The sequence below is a fragment of the Archocentrus centrarchus genome, chromosome 12 (assembly GCF_007364275.1).
Source record: "Archocentrus centrarchus isolate MPI-CPG fArcCen1 chromosome 12, fArcCen1, whole genome shotgun sequence".
NCBI lineage: Eukaryota > Metazoa > Chordata > Actinopteri > Cichliformes > Cichlidae > Archocentrus > Archocentrus centrarchus.
Genome location: NC_044357.1, coordinates 11,821,874 through 11,844,432, shown reverse-complemented (window position 1 = coordinate 11,844,432; position 22,559 = coordinate 11,821,874). Strand labels below are relative to the sequence as shown.

At 40.4% G+C, this 22,559-nt stretch overlaps 1 protein-coding gene across 1 annotated transcript in view; it reads left to right on the top strand.

Moving 5' to 3' along the window:
* Positions 1 to 22,559, top strand: part of LOC115789575 (mediator of RNA polymerase II transcription subunit 13-like) — an 83,701-nt gene that overhangs the window by 42,895 nt on the left and 18,247 nt on the right. The window contains 2 exon segments of the mRNA XM_030743052.1: positions 10,173 to 10,257; positions 14,047 to 14,130. Coding sequence (XP_030598912.1) covers positions 10,173 to 10,257; positions 14,047 to 14,130 — 169 coding nt within the window.

Below are 22,559 nucleotides of genomic sequence, written 5' to 3'. Positions count from 1 at the left end.
CAAAAAAGCCGACAAATGTAGAAACATGCAGAAGAAGCCGATCGCCGGTTAACTTTGAGTGAGTGATGTGTGGCGTCTGTTTCGTTGACTTGATGAGAAAATCTGAGTCGCAGCAGCTGGCGTCTTTCAGTGTTAGCGCAGTGTTGCAGTTTGTGGATTTATAGATGTTCTTTGTTTTTTTTGTTAATATTTTTTTGCTTTCTTATTTCCAACATGCCCTCGATTGAGTATATAAAATGCACTGCTCACAGAGAGGCTGACTTCTCAGAGAATTTTCACTCGCACTGTCTTGCCTATCTACTTTTAACCTTCAAACAAACAAACATACATACAGTAACCCTCACATTTTGTGCTTTCACTTCTTACTTTCTCCACTCTGAACTTTCCTGCTTCTCATCAATATGCCTTTTGCTTGCCAGCAGAGGTGCTCCAGGCTCTGAGCCCTCTTCAGTCCACAGTTGTAACATTGCATCTGTTCCTGACCTAATGTACACAAGCACTTCATATCCCAACAGCCCAGACACTGAACTGTAGCTTTGTAACATTTTGAAAATATTAATACTGTAATACATATCATACTCCAAGTTCAAACAACCTATCAATCTCCTGCTTAGGCTCTTTTTGATCAATTTAAATAGCGCTTCTGCATTTTTTTCATTTATTTTGCTTTTACTGACAGAAGATATAAAGAAAATAGAAAAAAAACTGTTAATAGTATGTATGATTTGTAAGGATATAGTTTCATTTAGTTTAGTATGGTAGAAAATGCATGTTTTTAGATATACATATTCTACTGTAACCTTTGCTTCCATTCAAGTGTGATATCTGTAAGCTCTAAGATCCACTGTTAGAATTTTGCAGTGCTTTCCTCCAAAGTCCAAAAAATGAAAAACCAACAAATAAACAAAAAAGGATGACATTAATTTCTTGATTCAAGGTTTGTAAAGATCTCTTTAGAAAGATTTATTTATTTTACATCAGTAAAATCAGTGGCTGGGTTTCAGAGGGTTTACAGTAGGCCATAGGTGGCAACAGAACAAAATGCTCTGTAATAGCTGAATAATAACTGAAGTCATGTGAGTAAACCTCAGTTGAGGTCGTGACGTTGCATATTCTCTGCATATGTTTGCATATTCGCATTTGTTCAGCAAACCTCGGCTACACAAGCCGCTTCTTCTTCTTCTTCTTCTACTTCTCCTTTTTTTTTTTTTTACATGTTCTGAAAAAGTTCACACTATTTGTGCTTTTTTTCCCCCTTCTTCAAGTCAAATTCCCCCAGCGTCAGAGCCAGTGAGAGAATACACTGTGTGAATTTTGTGCGCCCAGAAGTAACGAGGGGAAGTTGTGTAAGGGAATAGCGAGAGCTGCTCTGTTGACACGGCCTGGGTCTGTGCCAGCCATCCGTTCTAACGACCCACTTTGACCTTAGCTCAGGAGAGCTCAGCAGAGGTGGGGCTTTACTGCAGCTTGATTTTACTGGTCAAAAAGATGCTGTTGGGGCAAGGAGAGGAACCAAACCAATAACACAGGGAAAAGACTCACATGGAGAGTTAGACAGGCAGGCAGATACTGCACTTACTTTTGCAAGGTTGTGTTTACATAGATACATTCACTCATGGCACAACACTCACACCCCGGTCCCTTTTCTTTCCCCTCCGCCTGACTCACCGCCACAACTATGCAAGCAACTCCAGCTCAGTCACCTAATTGATTCCAGATTTCCCCCTCATCCCCTCACTCTCTCAGAGCCTCCTCCTTTTCCTCGCTGTCACTGCAGCCCTTCGTGTTCTCTCTGAACCTTCTGGGTCTCAGTGCCCTCCATATGTGCATTTTTCCTGTGAATTTGTATATGCCAACATGTTTCTTTTCATGTCATGCAATATATTAAAATTCATTTTTACCTGAACATTCCTGAGAAACAATAAGTACTTGTAGAAATACGATTTTGCAGATGTGATAAGCGCACTGTCGACAATCAAGGCTTTTAACTGGAAGTTGTAAATCTAAACTGTTCAGGCTGAAATAAGGAAAAAAGAAGTCATTGTGCCAGCAGTTTAAAGGTTGTAAAAATTTGTAAGCTGTAAAATGCAAAAGCCTGCAACGTTTCCTGTTTACTACTCTTTGAATCCTGCATTGCCAGTAGTGTGTTCAGAGATCTGATCTGGTGTGTTGAGGTGACAGGTGTCAGTGACGGGTTTAAGGGAACGGTGTCACTAGAGCATGAGAGTGTGTTTTATTTTTTGTTGTTGTTGTTTGTATTGACACAAAATTAAATGTTACAGTGTGAGCATAGGCAGATGAACACACTGGGAACAAGCAGCAAGCACAGAGATGAAGTTTTGTTTAATTTCAAAACTCGCTGTTGTGTTTGTGACCACACATCTAAGCAGCCTCTGCTAGATATGAAGCTTGTGACTGTGCATATAATACCTTTTTTTTTTTAATCATTGCATGCATAAAACTTACTTTAAAGCGTGGATCTGAGTATTACCATCTAATGCCGAGCCTTTGTGCCACTAATGTCAGAAGCTACTTGTTTAACTGATTTTGTCTTATCTTATTCCTGTATCATTCACATCATCCAGCTTATTGAAAACGATGAAGAAAATTGGGCAATAGCTTATCATGGAAACACAAAACACTGGCTTTCTTTCTATCTAAATTGTACTTTCCACAGCTAATTTTAACAGATTTGCACACCTCCAACCTGAAGGAGTAGGCCGAAGAAAAGAACTAGCTACTGTTGCATAAGACAGCCACACTGTGTCAAAGTCATGCAGAGGAAAAATTGACCATGTAAAACAAAACAGAAATCTGCAGAAAAACAAAAAAGCCCCTTTGATGTTTTAATTATTCAAGAATTAGCAATGCTAATCACTCCTTAGACATTTACAGTGTGTCTGAAGACAAACAAGCTAAGTTTTCAATACAGTATTTATTATCAGCTATGGCAGGAACAGGTACTTGCTTCAAAATTGTGAAAATAATGTGAGCTGTAGGGGTTTGGAAGCTTTCAAATATTAAAACTGAGGACCGCATCCAACATGTAAAATGATCAGTAAATCTAGGCGTGCTGATAGGTCAGGAAGCTCTTCCTGCTTTTTTCCTCCACATCCAGGATTAAATCTATTTTTACCAGCTGGGTTGTTTTTGACAGCATCTAGATTTTCTCTCATTGTAATCCAGATAAGTGTTTTGTGCTTCATTAGGGCTTAAAGCTAATCTAAAACGTTTCATAAATAAAATAGAGAGAGAAACTCCTAACTGACAAATTAAGAACTGCGTTTTTCACCCTCTGCTTAAGTAAAGACACGTTCTGGCAATGTGGACCAGTACTTTAACACACCAGGAGAACTTGTGAGTGAGTGGTGCTCGCGAATGATTGGGTTGGCGGGGCTGGCTGCAGGCAAGCATCTCGGGGGTGAGACTGGGAGCGAAATGTGTGCTTACTCAAGGAGGCACGAATGGTTATTTTCACTGAAATTCTAAATATGTACATTTAGTGAAAAGGTGACTTTTTAGGGGTTTAATGGATATCACAAGAAGTACTTAATTTGTTGTGTTAACTGTGTAACTGTATGCATACCCTTTTCTTTCTTTGTATTAAAGAGGAAAAAGAGGGGAACATTCTCCTTTGTTTCTTTGACTTTACTTGGGGTATAAGCTGCATAAACTCAGCCTCATGCTACAGTAGTGCCGTATTGCCAGCTAGCAAAAAAAAAACAAAAAAAACAGTGAACTGCTATTACTGTACTGGAAAGAGCTGTTAGTAATCCCCTGTGGGCATCTGGCTTCTCCCTGCACACTGTTTTTATTTTTATGATGTCTGTGTGAGTGTTAAATAAGAAATATAACAGATAGGAGTTTGCTGCATCATATCACAAAATCACGTTATTAGCTTTGTGCGGAGAGCGCAGTTGACTCAGGAAATGTAAAGAAAAATAAATTGCAAAAGGATAGTGTCACAAATTAAATGTGCCAATCAATATATGAATAAAAAAGAATTGGATCTTCTGTTTGTGCTGATCCCAAAGCTCACTGCAGGCATGTTGGAATGGGCTGCTTTCACAGCCTTTTCATTTTCTTGCCTGACATCTTAAGACCTCATGAAGCATAAGTGTTTATAAGCCACTTATACTTGTGTTTGACTGTCAGGTATTGTTATAAACTGTAGTGTGAGCATTTCATGACATCAGCATATTTAAATACAGAGTGTGTACGTTGTCTGTGTTGAGATTACAGCCGTATGCAACTATCAGTAATCACAGTCATTTATTTTTGGTCTTTATTTTTGATCTGATGTAATTTGAGCATGGTGGCATGGCACATTATCCTGTTGAAGGAGCCATCAGAGGATGTTGTCCAATTTTGGTGAACCCATGTGAATTGTAGCCTCAGTGTCATGACAAGAGTGGTACCCGGTGTGGTCTTTTGCTGCTTCTTCTACATACCTTTGGCTGTAGCGAGTGGATATTTCAGTTACTGCTGCCTTACTATCAGTTCAAAGCAGTCTGGTCATTCTCCTCTGACCTCTGACCTCTGGCATCGACAAGGCATTTTTGTCCAGAGAACTGCCACCCACTGGATATTTCTTCATTTTTGGACCATTCTCTGTAAACCCTAGAGATGGTTGTGTGGGAAAATCCCAGTAGATCAGCAATTTCTGAAATACTCAGACCAGCCAGTCTGGCACAAACAACCAGGCCACATTCAACTTAAATCACTTTTCTTCTCCGTTCTAAAGCTCAGTTTGAACTTTAGCGGGACATCTTGACCGTGTCTATATGCCTAAATGTGCTGAGTTGTGGCCATGTAATTGGCTAATTAAATATTTACATTAACAAGCAGTTGAACCTAATAAAGTTGTATCTAATGAAGTGGCCGCTGAGTGGATGAAGCTCAATTAAAGTTCAAATAATTTCTGTTAATAAAAATGTTTAAAGTAGTTAAAAAAGATAAAACAAATAAAGCTGCATATTTTTACTCAGTGATTAAAGAAACTCAGTAAATATTGCCACATTTAGTTATAAGTGAATTTTTGGATAATTATTATAACTCCCCTTTCACAAACCCAACATTTGTAGATTTGTCTTCCTCTCCGGAGACACGTCGTTATCATCTTCATCCCCTTTTCCCTCTGTGCCACTTCTTCTTCTGTTTCACTTTCTCCCCATCTGTGCAGCCTTGTAATGTTTCTTTCTTTCATATTAATGAAAACACACACTGTGTTGCCATGCATACCCAAGTATTACAGACTCGTACACATAGATGCTTGCACACATACACACAGAGTAAACAGAGACCAACCTCTGCTCAGACATGCAGTGGGCCAGCTAATTAGTAAAGTGGCAGTGGGGTTTGTGTGAAATTGCACACATACACATGCACACTGCCCAGCGAGAGCTCATAGTGTGCGTGCAGCACAGACACCACTGGACAGCAGAACTGCTGGTGCTATTGATCCAAAACAAATGAACAAACAAGAGAGAGCAAGAGGGAGAGAAAGAGCAATGTTTTAAAAAAAGTGATATATTACACCTCATTTTTTTCATACTTTTAATTAATACTTCAGCTGTAGGAAGGCATTTGTCACACTTCTCATTACATTGCTTTTGCATTACCCTGCAACATCGTCTGAGATGCATTGTCACATAATTGCCAGTTAACACCTTAATGTAATGTGATTACAGTAATCTGTTACTTCTTAATGTGTCGAAAAGGGTCACCGCGCGAAAGGCAGCGTGATGTCATTGCTTGAAAGGCAGTGTGATGTCACTGCTAGACCTCCACCGTCTCTCTCCTTCTCAGATCAATACCATCTTTGTGTTTATTAGCTCAGAGTTATAGCGAGTGGTCAGTCCCTCTAGTGGTGTGAGAGCAACACAGTCAGAGGAGCTAAGGAAAAAAAAAATGGGAAAAGAGAGTACAAGAGAGAGAGAAGGAGCACACAGAGAAAAGAGAGAGGGATAGACAGATGGAGGTGGAAAGCTGGGGTTAGATGCAGAGGGTGGAATAGAGAAATAGAGAGAGAGAAGTATAGAGGGTGGTAGTGGCGACCCAGTTCCATCACTGCTTGTTTGTGTTTGACGTGGTGCAGCAGTTAAGAGCATTGTGGCACAAGGACTGAGGGTGGGGAGACGGCATGAAATAAATATGCATTTGGGAGGATGTTACCTCACTGCACACGCATGTACACAAAGGCGCTTTTAGGACTCAATACTTGCACTTACATTACAGCCACATGTACATGCTCATAAAGATCTCAGAGCTACAACTGTTGGTTGTGCAATTGACAGGCTGATTGGCATGATTAATAGCAGCTGCTTTGCTAATTGCTTAATTTTTCCCATGATTTTTATTGTTGTCTTTCTCTTCCAGCTTATCAGATGTTAGAATTTTCTCCCTTTTCTCAACTCTTATCTCACTAATGAATGAAGGAATCTCTGTTCGTCTGCGTGCGCTTCACTTTCCTACTTCACACTTGGCGAGTCTGTTGCTAGGGATCAGATGAACTGTGGTGTCAAGTTTGAATTTCTTTCAATGAGCACTTCTTATATTTGAGCTGTTTCTGTTCTGCTCTGACATCTAACGATGTTTGCCTGCAAAGTGTTTAGGGAACATTGTTAAATTGTAGCATATGGTTGCCCACAATTTGAATTTAAGTGTTTATGTTTCCAAATTGTACACTGAAAAAAAAAAAGAATTATTAGAACAACTTAATTATATTATGCTTACTGGTAACACATGATTTAATTAATTTTTTTTAATTAACTTGGCATTTTATTTTTGGATTTTTTTACTTTGAGTGAACTCAATAAAATTGTGAAATGGATACATCTCAGAGAAAGGTTACCAGATACATCAGGGGCTATATTAATTTCACTGTGGGCTTGGACTAATTATATCATATAAGTATTATTTTGTGCTTCATTTTCACTATAAAACATATAAAATAAAAGATTCAATGATTACTGTTTACTTAGAGGGAATGAACATGTTCCACTTGTTTCTCCCCATTTTTTTCTGTTTCAATGTAAATTAGGAGTGAGTGTAAGATGTAAATCCATGTGAAAATAGCCTTTAATTGGATCTGCTTCCTTAAAAACCGAGTGCTAATTAGTCAAACTTAGTAAAACAAAAACCGATGAGTCAGTTTAATCTAATGGAGACCAAGGTCGATTGCATCCAGCTCCTTTAAAATCTTTCAGGCGTGATGCAGTTCCCCGTAGCTCAGGATGGGATGAATGATTGATCATGATGCCGTAAAGCCGTATTGCACTTAGCTGTGCATTTAGTGTTGACAGTGTGCTTCTTCATTGGGCCTTCCATGTTTCTCCTCTAATGAACAGGCAGTTAAAAGTGGAAACATAGTGCTGGTCTCTGGCTGACTGTTGGTGAAATGACAGTTTCATGGTATTTTCTTCATCCCCTTTAAGATATCACTTCTAGTTTTATTTCACACTGTTTGCCCATATTTATACTGATAGCGTGTGCACGTGCTTGTGACCTTGTTTCCCCGCAACAGTGATTTGTCACACCTCGTGACGATATGGCGCAGTGAGCTGGCTCTATGACAACTACACTATAAACGTGAGCGTCCGATGTGAATTGCGCGTTTTCCAGCATCTAAAGCATACGCTGGTACTGCTGTTGGGATTTGCCATATGCGTTGTACCTTCTCTTTTATTAGCTGAAAAATTACATGCGTTAGGGGAGCAAATGTGGCAATGTTTCCTTCAAGTCTCCTCAGGGGACGTGTGGCTCAGTTTGTTGACTTTTGGGTGGAAGTTCTGGAAACTGTGAGGCTGGGGAGTCAGTGACATAGTTTTGGAGTAATAGGGGTCAGGAGCATGTTATGGAGCTGGTCATGAGGAGAGTAAATGAAGATGGGTTGTAGAGGGCTGGCAGAGTTTGGAAAGGGAAAAAAAGGTGTGATTTTTAATAGCAGGGGAGAGAGAGGGAGATATAGAGACAGTGAGAGCTAATGAGCTGGATTTTGTGGAGACTTGGCATTCTGCTCATGGTGCTCGCTCTATCTCTCTCCTCTGTAGAGGAGCTGGCATGAGCGAGCTTCCTGTCTGAGCCCTGAAGCAGGAGTAAATGAGGGGTGGGTGGGTGGGTGGGAGGGCGGAAGGGATGGAGGGGGTGGGGGGGTGTTGGAAGCAATAGAACAGAGAAAAGGAGGAGAAGCAGGAGGAGGAGGAGGAGGGGTGAGGGGTGGGAGGGACCAGTGTTGAAATTGAATGCCAGGGCGCCATGTTCTCACCGCCAGCGTTTCCATGGTTACAGGGTAATTCTGGCGAGTAAGGAAATTTCATTCACTCTGGTATGAAGAAGAAGAAGGGAAAAAAAAATAGGAGGGAAATATCAACAAAGCAACAGAAATGGAGAAAGGAATACATGACCAAAAAAAAAAAAAAATCAGGGAGGAGATAAAAAGGAGACAGAGGAGAAAGAGGAAACCTCTTCTGGGGGTTGTGCCACCCATCCCCCCGGCGATCTGCCTCTGTTTCTGTCTCTCATTCCTTTTTTTTATTTTTTTCCTTGTGTATTTCTGTGATGCTTGGTTTGTTTGCCACCACCCTATAAGCAAACACAACACCCACCCACAATCCTCCAGTTCTTCCAGCAGCCCTGCAGGTATATGGCAAAGAACAAAGAGAAACACTGTTAACTGGCCGCTGTGTGTGCATTTGTCAGTGTGTGTGTGTGTGTGTGTGTGTGTGTGTGTGTGTGTGTGTGTTTCTCTCTCCTTTTTTTTGGGAGGAAGGCAGTGGGGGTTGGTGCCAGGGTAGGTTTTGGGTAAGGGGGGGTAAAGAAATCAGGAGGCAGCAGAATTGTTCACAACATATTGCAAACCCAAACTGCTCAGGCAAACTTGATTTAATTTGTCTTCAGACACTTACGTTTGAAAGGAAAAAGTGTATTGAGTTAAAACTCTTTATTCATGTAAAAACCTGAGCAGAGCGAAGCATGTGTGTCAGCCTTTATAGATACAGGCACACTCTCACTCTCGGGCTAACAGGGGCTGACAACTGCATGGGGTTTGACTGGGCTGTCGTTGCAGCCAATGTGACAGCTGTACAGCCGAGCTTTCTCTCTCTCTCTCTTCACACACACACACACACACGCACACACACACACACACACACACACACACACACACACACACATGCTCAGGCATCATCTTGATTTCAAATATGATGTGTAAATTATCTCATCAGCACATGCAGCATGTTTTGACAGAGTTATCCATAAACAAAATTTTGTTAACGCGTAAACCATGTGTTGTTTATTATTGTCAAGGTGGTGTGTGCAGATGTCTTACTGTCACAGTAAATGATGTTACTTACTGAGATAATAGTAACGTAATATGTCGTCATTAGAGATTGCACCGATTGCAGTTTTTGTGGCTGATTCCAGTTTTCGATTTTTTTTCGGCGAAGTGCGACCTGCTGATGCTGATTTTCCTCCTAAGGACTACAACTGACAGCATATACAAACAAAAATCAACTTGTCTTCATGAAAATAAAGTGCTCGGCTGCTGGAAAGAGAAACAGATAATTAACTGAAAATGAGTTGCTGTGCACCGACCTTTGCCTGACAGGTTTTACCTTACCAAACAAAAACTGGTGCAACAGAAGTACAAAACAAAGCAAATGTCAAGTACTTGCATTATATTTATAACTTCACCAGATATCCGAATGTCAACCCTCTTCTCTTTTCACTCCTGTCCATAATTTTCTTCATACGTGCCTTGATCTATTGCTCATACTGAGGCTGCTGGCTTGTGGCTGGCTCTGAGCTCTGGGTAGCTTTAGCGTTAGTTTGTCTTCGTCCAGGTTCAGTCAGGTGAGGCTGGTTTAAGTGTCTGAATAGGTTTGCTTCTATCATTGTTTTTCATATTGTTGTCTTCACTCACAACAAGCAGCTTCCGTGCTAATGGCATGTTAGCGTATGGCTGTGAATGTGAGTGTACGTGTGACTATTTGCCTGTGCCACTGTGCACGTGCATGAAATGGACCAGCATACAGTATGCGAGACTGACAGGCCGGTCTGAGCCGAGTATGGTGGAAGTTGTGTGATTTTGGTCCTTGGCTGGTTGAACAATGCATCTCTATTTTTCATTAAAAAAGAAAAATTACAAATGTTTTTATTCCCTTTTCTTTCAGTGGCTGAGGAGGGCCTTTGGGAGTGTGGGCTTTCCTACGAGTGCAGGACCCTCCTTTTCAAGGCCATACACAACCTGCTGGAAAGGTAAAACCATCAGCACTTTGTCCACTGCACAGTGAGAGCTGTAATCAGAATGTGAATGACCAACTTAGATTAGGAAAAAAAATCTTACATCGCACTGTTGCATAACTCAACTGTGGCACCCGTAAATGGAGTCTGTTGAGGCAAATAAACAGGCAGTCCTGTTTAACACAGAGATTTCACCATATTGGTGTTCACGGAGACCCTGCTTTATGGCGCCTTTGCTTGTTTACACTGAATCACACTGAGCTGGTGTAATAACACTGATGCGCTCTACAGGAAGGGTCAGAGCAGACTCTACCTGCTGAGAAGGCTGAGGTCTTTTGGAGTGCAGGGGACACTCCTGAAGACCTTCTATGACTCTGTGGTGGCATCAGCCATCTTCTATGCAGCAGTATGTTGGAGCAGCAGCTTGTCTACAGCTGAGAGGAAGAGGATAGACAAGCTCATCAGGAAAGCCAGCTCTGTCCTAGGATGTCCTCTCGACTCAGTGCAGGTGGTGGGAGACAGAAGGACTCTGACCAAAATAACATCACTGATGGACAAGGTCTCCCATCCCATGCATGAAACTGTTGCTGAGCTGGAGAGCTCCTTCAGTGACAGACTGCTGCATCCTAAATGCACAAAGGAGCGTTACCGCAGATCCTTCCTCCCAGCAGCTGTAAGACTTTATAACCATCACTGCTCCCAACAAAAACCACAATAGCCTACACAATGTAGGATAATATATAATATACTGTAAATAGTCCGGCACATCATGCACATTGTATATAGTGTTATTATTATTAGTAGTATTAAGGTTAATATTGTTTGTTGATTTTATATATATTCTTTTCTTAATAGTGTGAATTATTATATCTTTATTTATATTTATAATAACTGCGGCTGCTGTTACACCCAAATTTCCCCTCTGTGGGACAATAAAGGCTGTTTCTTCTTCTTCTTCTTCTTCTTCTTAATGCTACCAGAGTTTACACAGAAGGGCTTCACGTCTAATACAGCGGCGTCGGCAGTCCACGTGCCAGCTCTGCCTTTTACACACACGTAGATTAGATTTTATTACCTTTGCACCCAGCTCAAAAGTGCAACAACAAAGCAATAGGGATAAATTAACTGCACAACATGCTCACACAATCCCATTTCCTAAACATTTATAGAGTGACATGGTTCTTCTAAATGCTAAATAGGATTGTTGCTCTTCCTGTTTTTGGATTTTTCTTCTTAAAAACCGCCAAACAACAAAACTTTAAGTCAAAAGTGACAGACCGCGTTAGTTTTCCTGCATGAGCTTCACCTTAATGGAATTATAAACTGAGTGGTGAATCACTTGCTCAAGTACCCAAAGCTCTCCTTTCTGAGTCAGAGCCATCTGTTAAATGAAGCAGCACATATTTGCTCTCTATTAAGTGAAGCATCAGTGATCATCATAGGGGGCATGCTGAATTAACCTTCCTATTACCTTGAAGCTAACTCCTTAAATAGCTCACTGTTTCAATACTAAAGGTATCAGTTCCACTTTCTCTTTCATATTCTGCACATCAAGCTGACCTCTGTTGCAGACTGACGATATTATAATTCTGATTTTAATTCTGATTATTATCACTCCAAAATTATTCAACTTTTTTTGGTTTTTGCAAACAAGAGCTTTTTTTAAAAAAAAATAAACGAATTTAATCGAATAAAAAACAGAAATAAAACTTTTTCTAAAGTTAATGTCCAAACTATTCTGGTTTTTTAAGATGTTACAAGAACTCATTTGTATTGATCGTTAAGGTAGCACAAGAATAAGAGCTGGGTGTCACAGTACAGATGTTTTGATGAATTAAGAAAGAAAGACCAGATTTATAGATATAAATTTATTGCCCATTGCAGCACACTCTCAAATGGATGGATGTTATTTTATTGTTTTTTATGACCATAAATTATCCCCACACCCTTGGTCTACTTGAAGATTAATGTATTGGTTTGTTCCAATAAAGACACTGCAGTGGGCAGAATCAGAAAATATGACCATAAACAATATACATTAGCAACACTCATAAGTGATTAGTTTGCCAGCTGTTTTAAAAAGAAGTTTGTCCTGAAGGCTAAAAGTGTGTTTTGGGGCTTTTGCACACTTTTTGTGCAGTTACTGTTGCATTGAAATTTGAGTAATACAGTGGTGCCAAGATAGAGCTGAGGCAAATGAGAAAGAAAAAAAAACAAAACAACTCCCTTTATTTAAAGGAAAAAAAAGCAAGGCCTCATTTTACCCTCTAAATTTTTAATAGGGATGAAAATGGTTAGAGCCAGACCAATTTATTGGTTGGTTAATATTATCTGTCAATATTATTGCAGACATTTGCCTAACCAAAAATTAGATAAATGAAAAGATTTATGCAAATGTTGCTGTGTGTCGGCTGGAAAAATGTACATTATATGATGATAGGACGTCAGGGCTGTGTTGTTTACTCCCTGACGCTATATTCCTGAAAGTGGCTGAAAGTGTACTGATAAGATACTGCAGACTGATACAGTACAGGTTGTACAGGTTAGAAATATTACAAACATCAGACCAATACTTCTGAGTGAGATAACCGAACACCTTATCCACACGCTCGTTAGATTATTGTATGTTATTGTAAGCATGCTGAAAAGATGCCGCAGTGTCCCATCTGCAGCTGGCACAAAACACGGAAGCAAGACTACTCACAAACCCCCGATGAATCCAGTCCACTAGCTTCCAATTAGCTTCAGAATCCAATTAAAATTTTCACTGATTATTTTTAAATTACCACATGGCATGGCCCTACTTTATATCTCAGAACTCTTAGCATGTCATAACCCCCACCCCTCAGATCCCACAGATCAGAGTCAATTACTGTTACAGGTTCCACAGTCCAAGCTTAAAACAAAGGAGGATCCTTTTATAGAAAGGTGCTTTAAAAATTAAGTTTATTATTATTATTTTCTTTATTAATGTTATTGTAAAACTTAGAGAGAGCTTATATGGACAGCCACAATCAGATGAAAAAAATGCATTGATCAGACTGCACCAAAGATGGTTCAGCTGGAGACTGAAAGGTTTGGATAGCTGAGTCTGGGTGAGCGAGGTGGACTTCTTGAAATCACTCTGTAATTCTTTGACCTGGGTCAGAGATTTCAGTGGGGGATTCACTGGCACCTGCACACAGAGACAAGTCAAAAAACTTCTAAAAGAACTGGTTGGATAGCCAAACAGAGAGCGTGATGACTGAACTGAGCTTTGATGTGATCATATTTTTGATCTGATGAAAGAAGTGGTTTTTGGCAAGTCGTGTGCAAAAGTGCAAATCACTTTGGGGAAACAGATTAGCCGAAAATTATAGTTTCTTCCCCCGTGCACTTGCAAACTACTTATTTCCATTAATAGTTATAAGTAAAATAGTAGACAGTTCTAACAAGCAAAGAGTCAAAGTAAAATTGCTCAAGATAGAAAGGAAATAAAAAAGAAATCAAAATTTTGCACGCTCAAGTTAAATGCATTACCGTTTTTAAAATTCTAACTGTGAACCTATTAGGCTGAAAAATGGTTCAATCAGAAGCTGTCATGCAGAAACCATCCTCATCCTTCTAAACATCACTTTCAAAAACTCTTTTCAGCTTCACAAGAATGTTATTTGTTACTTGATTCTTTGATTGAAGTGCATGACGCTGTTCGGGTGTTGCACTTAATCAATCATCTGGTTGTTGATGATGAGAGAAACTGTGTGACGGATGGCTTTCTTAATCTCTCTTCTCGGATTTTCCTTCCTCTTCTGCTCATCGCTGCAGATGTCTGATGGATAAGGGGTTTGTGAGGACTGGAAAATGGTTCTTCAAGCCGCACGAGCTGGAGGAGAAGTCTTTTGGCAGCACGTAAGTCGAACTTTTAGCACAAATGTGCACGCTTCTCGTTCAGTAATTTTTTTAATGGGATTTCTTTAGCGTGTTTTCCATCTTTTCCATGTATGTTTGACTCTGAGACATGCGCGTGACTGCGTGTGCAAAGTGTGACACAGCTTGGCCGTGTGAACGGCTGTGTCACACTTTGTAGAGTCTTCTGTCCTTGATGTTTCAGCAGCTGGCCCGTGGCGTGAGGCTATTAAAAACTAGATTGGTGGTGGAAGGTGAGAGCATAGCTGAGTTCTCACAGCTCTCGCTCTCTTTCAGGGTGAGGGAAGGGTTGTGGATCACGCTGTGTAACTGTGTAGGCAGTGTGGGAGACAGACACAGAGACTGAAACAGAGTAAAAAGAGGGGTGGGTGTGATGACAGTAGTTCAACTTGTTGCTTCAGCCATTACACTTCCCTCTCACAGCTCAGTCGGCCCACTTCAGCTTTTCCTGCTGGTGAGGAGGCAACATTCTTTACATTTCTAACATAGCAGAGCTCAAATGCTGAGTAGATAAGTAAGTGGGTTTGTCAAATAGCTCCTTTTGGAAATCTGCTTTATTTTGCTAAGAGGAAGGGAAAAAGTCATGCATATATTTATATTATTTTTTTGTACTGTTAAGTTGTAAATTGCATTGTCATTCAAATGTAGTGCAAAGGAAGAAATGCACAGGAAACTCTTCCTCTAGAAACTTGCTGACACAAGTGCACTCTGCTGCGATGTGCTGAAGCAAACTTGGGTTTAGCTGTTCAGAGCAGGTGGAAGCCTCTCAGTGGGGCACGCTGCGTGACATCTCAAGAGAGTGTGTCTCACTTGTACAGCATATACTGTATCTGTGAAACACTGTGAGGAAGCTTGACGTGACTGTGACATCTTTGTACCAAAAAGCACTCTTGGTAAAATATACTGTATATACAGGTGATAAAGTAATAAAGAAGCTGGAATAAGATATAATAATGAATGTGGATATTTTGATTAGCACAAAGGGATCAGTGAATGATTTTATGAAGATGGAGAGGATGTGAATACTTGTGACAGTGCCATCATAAAAATTCCAAATGAGGGAATACCCACGGGCTAGTAGACTCCTGAATTAGACAAGCAGTGCTGCCCCTCTCCCACCCCATCACTCACCCCATCACTACTGCTGACTGTTACTGTAACAGTTATTATCTGCTGTTGCACTAATTTATACACATTTGTTTGCAGACTTGCACAAAGTATAGGTCCAACTCTGGTTTCACATTTATCTTGCAATTTTTTTTTGTTAATTTCTTGGATCTTTATGTTTTTTATCTTATTAAAATTTTTATACTTGTTTTGTGTGAAGGGAAACGAGCAACAGAAGAATTTCATTGTACAGTGTAAATCGCTGTGTTTCTTTCCACTGTGCATATGACAATAAAACTTCTACTTCTATGACAAGTTCATCCCTCTAATAGTTTTAAAATGCTTATAAATAACATATTAGAATGAGCACTGAAGCTGTTCTGGCACCTCGTGTTGGCAGAGTATTGGTTTCTGGCACAGCTTCCGAGGTGCGTGGAGGAGGGGAAAAAGTCTAAAGTAGCAGTAACATTTATAGCATTTGCGGGACAGTGAACTAAACTGAATTGAAAACAAAAACTGAAATTCAGATAGAAACTTCAAACTATAATAACACTGTTGTTAGCTACACTAGCATATAACTTGGCTCCATCCCCTTATCAGACACTTTGAAATGGTTGCAGCCTTTGGTTTAAAAGCAGCCCTCTTTTGAAGTAGGACAGGTTTCTTTCAGAAGGGATGTTTGCTTTCCAAGTGCTGGTTTAACTTCTCCCATCAGGTAATGCATTCAGGGCAGAAGAGTCCTGCTGAAAATTCTTTTCCTCTTTTTCTTAGGTCATGTGTTATTCTAGTGGTGTGCTGTGGCTTGCTGTATACAAGAAAGTCATCTCCTCCCTACCCTCCCACCCCCAGATTTTCCATCCATTCTCTTCTGCTTATCCAATTCAAGATTGTGGGGTGGGGGTGGGGGTGGGTTGGAGCCTTATCCAGCTACCATAGGGTGCGAGGCAGGGACACCCTGGACAGGTCCCCAGGCTGTCATACCTGTCACACCTATGGGCAATTTAGAATCACCAATTAACCTAACCCCACTAACTGCTTATAGAACCACAGTAGAAACCCTGCACATGCACACATATTGATGGCGGATATTTTGCAAGGAAAATGAGAAATAGGTGCAGAACTGTATTGAAACATGTGCAACCCATCATAAAAATACAGTACATAAGGTAAAAACAGAGTTTTTACAGTTCTGCCAAGTTTCAAAGTCATATTTGGTGTGACCACCTTTATTCTTCAACAAATGCTGAGGTCCGGGCTCTGGGAAGGCCAATCCATGACAATTGCCAAGGCCATTTTAAAAAATCACAACAAAGTCTGGCTCCTTGGAAGAAAAAGATAAGAAAGGAGGAGTGGCCAGAGTTTTTCAAAACTATTAATTTACATATAGTCACTTGGATGGCCACAGAAAAGTATACACATACAAATGACATACGAGTATACAACAAACTACCAAACCATGCAAACAATACATCATAATAAGTTGAGTTGAAGTTCTCACAGATCTTGTTTGCCATCAACCATTATCTGAGATATGTAGAGCAGTCCTTTATTTCCACTGATTGAATGAGCTGTTCTAATATTTACTTCTGAATATTTGGAGAGACTCATAATGAGTATAAGTAAAGACGAATGAGTGATGAAAAGTGCTGGAGATTAAATAAGTTATGTGTGGGCAGCAGGGTGGTGTGAAGCTACTGGTTGTGCACATACGCATAGACACGCAGTGTGTTGAGCATTAAAGGTTCACTTGTGGAAATTACACCCGGCACTTGATCGTGCTTTTTGTGTGTTTTTGTGTTTTTCTGTACATCACGTAATTCTTCTTGAATTCGACAGCTCTGTTTGAATATGTTGTCAGCTGGTACGCCCCCTTGCTATGCCAATCCCGACTTGTTCTTTCTGTGAATTATTACAAGTCCTGCGAGGGGAGACAGAGACGGAGACAGAGAGAAATGTTCTTGAACACTCACACAAACAAATACAAGTATTATATATATGTCTGTACATTTTGTGCCTGCTCTTTCCACATTATCTCCATAGTTCGCTTCCAGGCGGGCATGCCCCTGCTCCTCCACACACACACACACACACGCACGCACACACACACACACACACACACACACACACACACACACACACACACACACACACTATCCCTTGTTCCCACAATTGCACTGTTGCCCTACACTTGACAGTGTGAGTCCTAAAAGCCCCTGCAGATCTCTGGCCATCAGTGTTTTCATGCCACGAGGGGGGCATTGCTCAGTTAGGCGTACAGTGACCTCCAGCCTCAGCTGTGTTACCACTTCCTTTGTCTCATCTTCACTTCCACACTGTGCCTTTCATCCCCAACAGGGGGCGCTTTGGTGCTACTATCAATGGCATGCTTCCCTTCTCGTGCCAACTCCTGCGCCTTGGCGCTGCTGCCTTTGTCAGGCTTATCTGGTGTTTATCTCGTATGTGTCCCTGGGGCACAGCGGGAATTGGTGCATCCAGGAGAACATTCCCAAACCCACCCACACCCACACCCCCCTCCCCCACCCACAACCCCTCCTTTCTTAACCCAACACTCCTGCTCTCTTGTGTCTGAATGAGAGGAAAGCACTCTGGGTTGGTAACGCATTGCATCAGACGCTGAGGGGAGCGTGTGAGAGTTATAGGAGAGAGTGTGAGAGAAGAAGCATGAGAGGGAGGAAGAGCAGGGTGGAGGCTCAGTGTGTGTGGTGGGGGCTCAGTGAAAGTGGGGGGTCATAAATTAATCATTACTATAGACGGCTGAATGGATGTATTAGAGTCTGTCTCTCTCATTAGTTCAGTCAATTCTATGCATGTCAAGTGCAGTACACAGTATGCTTGTTAATATAGGTGCTTTAATTTCACTAATGGCCATATACTCATGCATAAATAATATTGTTATTTTAGTGTAGCACAGCTATAAACAGACACAAGCTGCAGCGCCTACTTATTAAATATATATTTTTTAAAATCTCAGAAATCCTTACCTGACCTGAAGGAACTGTTTTTTTTTTTAAATACACTGCAAGTCCTCTCTTGTCCTCTCCTCTCCTCAGGGATAAGTGACATTGAGATATGAGCCATCTCCTAGGCAACAGACATCTGGTGTTAGGCCACACCACAAGGTCACCAAATCTCCAAAATAAAAACATACAAAATATAAAAAGAATATATATATATATATATATATATATATATATATATATATATATATATATCTATATATATCTATCTATATATATCTATCTTCTATATCTCTAGATATCTTTATCTCTGTCTATGTCTCTCTGTCTGTCTGTGTGTCTGTGTCTGTGTGTGGTGTGTGTTTGTCTCTCTCTCTCTCTCTGTCTGTCTCTGTCTCTCTGTGTGTGTCTCTCTCTCTGTCCTCTGTCTGTCTCTCTCTCTCTCTGTCTCTCTGTGTGTCTCTATCTCTGTCTCTCTGTCTGTCTGTCTGTCTCTCTCTCTCCTCTCTCTCTCTCTCTCTCTCTCTCTCTTATCCTCTCTCTCTCTCTCTCTCTCTCTCGCTCTCTCTCTCTCTCTCTCTTCCGTCCCCCCGGCAGGTCAGCCACCCCCCCGCTCAGTTCTCCCCCACTCCTCGCTGCTCTCATTTCTTTTTTCTTTTCCCGTGTCCGTCTGCACCCCCCACCACCCTCACTGCAACAACAAAGTAACACATTCTTGTCCTCATTATTATGTTCAGCATAATACTAACGTGAAAGTGGGGAAAATGATCAGTTTTAAAATCTTTGAGGTTTTTGCATAATCTATTCTTTGCTTGTCAGTTTTCAGAAAGAAAAATTCAAAAAATAAAGATCTAATATGTAAAACTGCAACTGGGTGAAAGGCGACATCTCAGATATGGCATAATTATTCGAATTAGTGCTTAAATGAAATCAGTTGCATTTTACTTTATTTTACTAATTTTTAAATTTATTTAGCTGCTTGGAGTTTTCTGTACTTTTTGCCTTCATATTTGTTTTATTCAATAATTTCTCAGTGAACCAAAAATTCAAATGATTCTTTTTCTCGTTTTGTGATCTGAATTTTAACTATTTTGTTCTCAGGCTTTGATTGTTCATATTTCGACTGGGAAGAGAGTTAAGATTTATCAATTGGACACCGTGACCAAGACTAAGGTAGTTCAGAGCTGCTGTTGAAAAGAAGCAGTGTTTCTGTAGCTTTGGAGTGTATTATTTTGGAAATACGACAGAAAAAAAAGTTGAGATCTTCAGTTTCTCAACACAAGTACATGCAAACTCTTAACTCTTCTACAATGTTTGTAATTCTGAACTGATTTTTTTAAGCAGGATGAACTCAAATTTGGCTTAATTAGTGACTTTGGCTCACTGTACGAGGTTCATGCAACTTTTTCTGAGACAGTGCATTTCCATACTTATTTTAGAGCCAAATTATTATATTCTGCTGCAAGGCAAAGTGTTGTACTGGAAGAATATAATGGCTGGCTTGCATAAATGACACTGACACGTGTTTGTAGCGAACAATTTTAATAAAAAAAATTAAAAGGACAATTCAGCAATCAGTCATGAATTTGACTACTTATATGAATGCTCTTCTCTTTATTACTCTCATGCAGTAACTAAAAGTCTATACAGTGGCTCATTGATTGACTAAATGCACTGTGAGCCATAAAAATATTGATGTAATACAAGACAATAAAACTGATCATATCATTCCCGTAATTAATTGTGGTATTAAGTTGTTAAGATGAAAGTTCAGCAGCACCACCAGTCATCAGAAGGTATTTGCCTTTTCTCCTTTGAAACACTTTCCACCTGCATGTTCAGCCTCCATATAGACAAAATGCAGAGAACATCTGAGGCACTATAACCCAGATTTCTTATATTAGCAGGTGAGCAACTGCTGAGAGCATGTGAGAGAGTTAAAGAAGCAAATGGAAAAAACACACAGATCAATAGAGAGGATGGTGATACATCAGAGCAACAACCTAACACCAGACCCCTTCCCTCTATTTTTAATTAGGAGCATAGATTTGAAGTAAAAGCCTGTAGTGGATTGAAGTGGTTTTTTTGGGGTTTTTTTTTCCTGAATTTAGCCACTTGGTAGTGTTTGTGTGGACTGAGTATTTACAGTAATTCTGTGCTATTTGTCAGGACTGTAAAAACAAACAAATCAAATGTAGCTTTTTTTTTTGTCTGCATTTTTTTGTCTGCACCTTTTTATTGTAAATCCACATAGATGTTCGGAGAACACATTTGAACACAAACATTGTGATAGAAACACTGGCTAAAGCCACTCACTCGGGGCCACTGAATAATACATCAAACTTACTGCATCTGCCCTATGTTACTTTTAATAGTAGTGTGTACATGCAGCAAACATGAGCCTGAGTGTGTAATGCATGGTAGGTGGCTTGGTTAGATTTGTCTGTCATAGTTTCAACAATTAAACAGTTTAAGCCAGTGCAGTGAAAGGACTTTCAGAGCATGTGTATACATGCTCCTAGCAAGAGCTTACAGGAGTGTAAACAGTGGTCTCTCTGCACCAGAGGAATGTGTACACTCGTGTGACTGTGTAGGAAAGGTTAGACAGCTAGAAGGAACAGGGTAACTCGCAGCTTTGCTGGTAACAGAACAATTTGGGTGCAGATTAATCTGCCAGATTTCAGAGAATCTTAAGAAAAATACTATTATGTCTGTTTTGTGCATGTAGCTGTAGTAAATTATATCTAAACACAATTATCACATCATGGGCTTTTAGATGCATCTGAGAGTGGAAACAGGAGCCTTGTGTGTCTTGCGCATCGTAATTGTAATGTTTATTGCTTTCTATCTCCTTTAATCTAATCTTGCTTTATCTTTGTGTCTCCTGGGTTAGACATGAGAGCAGCCCAACAACCGAGATAAGCATTGTTATTTTGTGTGTGCATGCGATTATACACACAGATTGTGTGGTGTGTGTGTCAAGTCCATGATGCATGTCAGACATTAACCAGCTTCCCTGCTGGCTGGCTGGTACTGTTGTGATGGGGTAAGAAGACACATGTTGTCACATGAACCGAACACAGTCTCTGAAACAGCCATGCAGTGTTTAGACTGTATGTGTTGTTACAATAACGTGTGCATGCATTATGCCACTTTCTGAGTATACAAGCACATGAATTAGATATTGGCATATTTGCACATTTGTAATATATTTCACCTAAATTCATACTGTTATCTCTTGTATGAAACCCACACAAACAGTGTGTGGTGTGTCTCTTTGTGTTGTCTGACTCTAGATTTCCTGATTGATTTCACCATAAAAGTATGCTCAGTAGCCACCCATTAAAACTCTGATCTCATCGATATGTGTGCAGCATTGCAGAGTGTGCGCTGAATTATTCACCTCTTCCTCTTTCTCTCACACTTGTTTTGCTCTCACTCCTCATTTTAACTCCATCTTTCTTTTCCTTGTCTTCTCAATTTCCTCTCCATCCTTTCCGTTTTCCCCCTTTGTCTCAGTTTTCCCCATGAACAGTTTTAATTCACTCTCCATCTTCTTCTCTTACGGTCTTCCCTTTCTTCCCCCCCTCACACTCCCGCTTCTTTCTTCTCATCCCACTCTCACTCAGCCTTCCTCCTCTCGTCTCCTCTCTCTATCTCTCCCCCTGTACTGTCAGCCCTTAGGCAAGTCTCAACCATCACTCCTCTTCATTTATTAATACCTGTACTCATGCAGCCCAGCACAGAGAGCTGCCTTGCATCTCTGTCTACCATTCTCTCTCACACACAAGCCTGCCGACTGCACAAATGCCCCAGAGGATGCAAGGAGCCCAGTGCGTCCACATACTCACACTCGCTTACTGTGCAGGAAAATGCCCTTTGTAAAAGGACAGGGAGCATCAATCTCCCAGCTGCGTCAGCCTACAGCTTGATGCTCTTTTTGTAGTTCTGCTCTTCCCTGACTTGCATATGATCACATATTTATCGTACTTACAAGAGCTCTTTGTTACAATTGTTGCACATTATTTATCGGTTTCATTGATTGCTTTATCAGTCAGCATTTTTGCTCAAGTGAATGTTCCCTCATCCCTCGTGACGTTTTTACTTTTTCACTTACTCAACAGTCCCATTGTGAACAAGTCTGTATCAGCACACTGTAAATTGAGCTGAGATATCAGAAGAATCCAGCCCTTAATTATGTTGGATCAATGTCTGAGTTAAAGACAGATAGTTAAAGAGAGAGATTTTTCAACGGTGATTCCCTGCTATTAGGTCTTGGCTGTCTACAAGGGAGTTGTTGATGGAGTCATATTTTTATATATACAT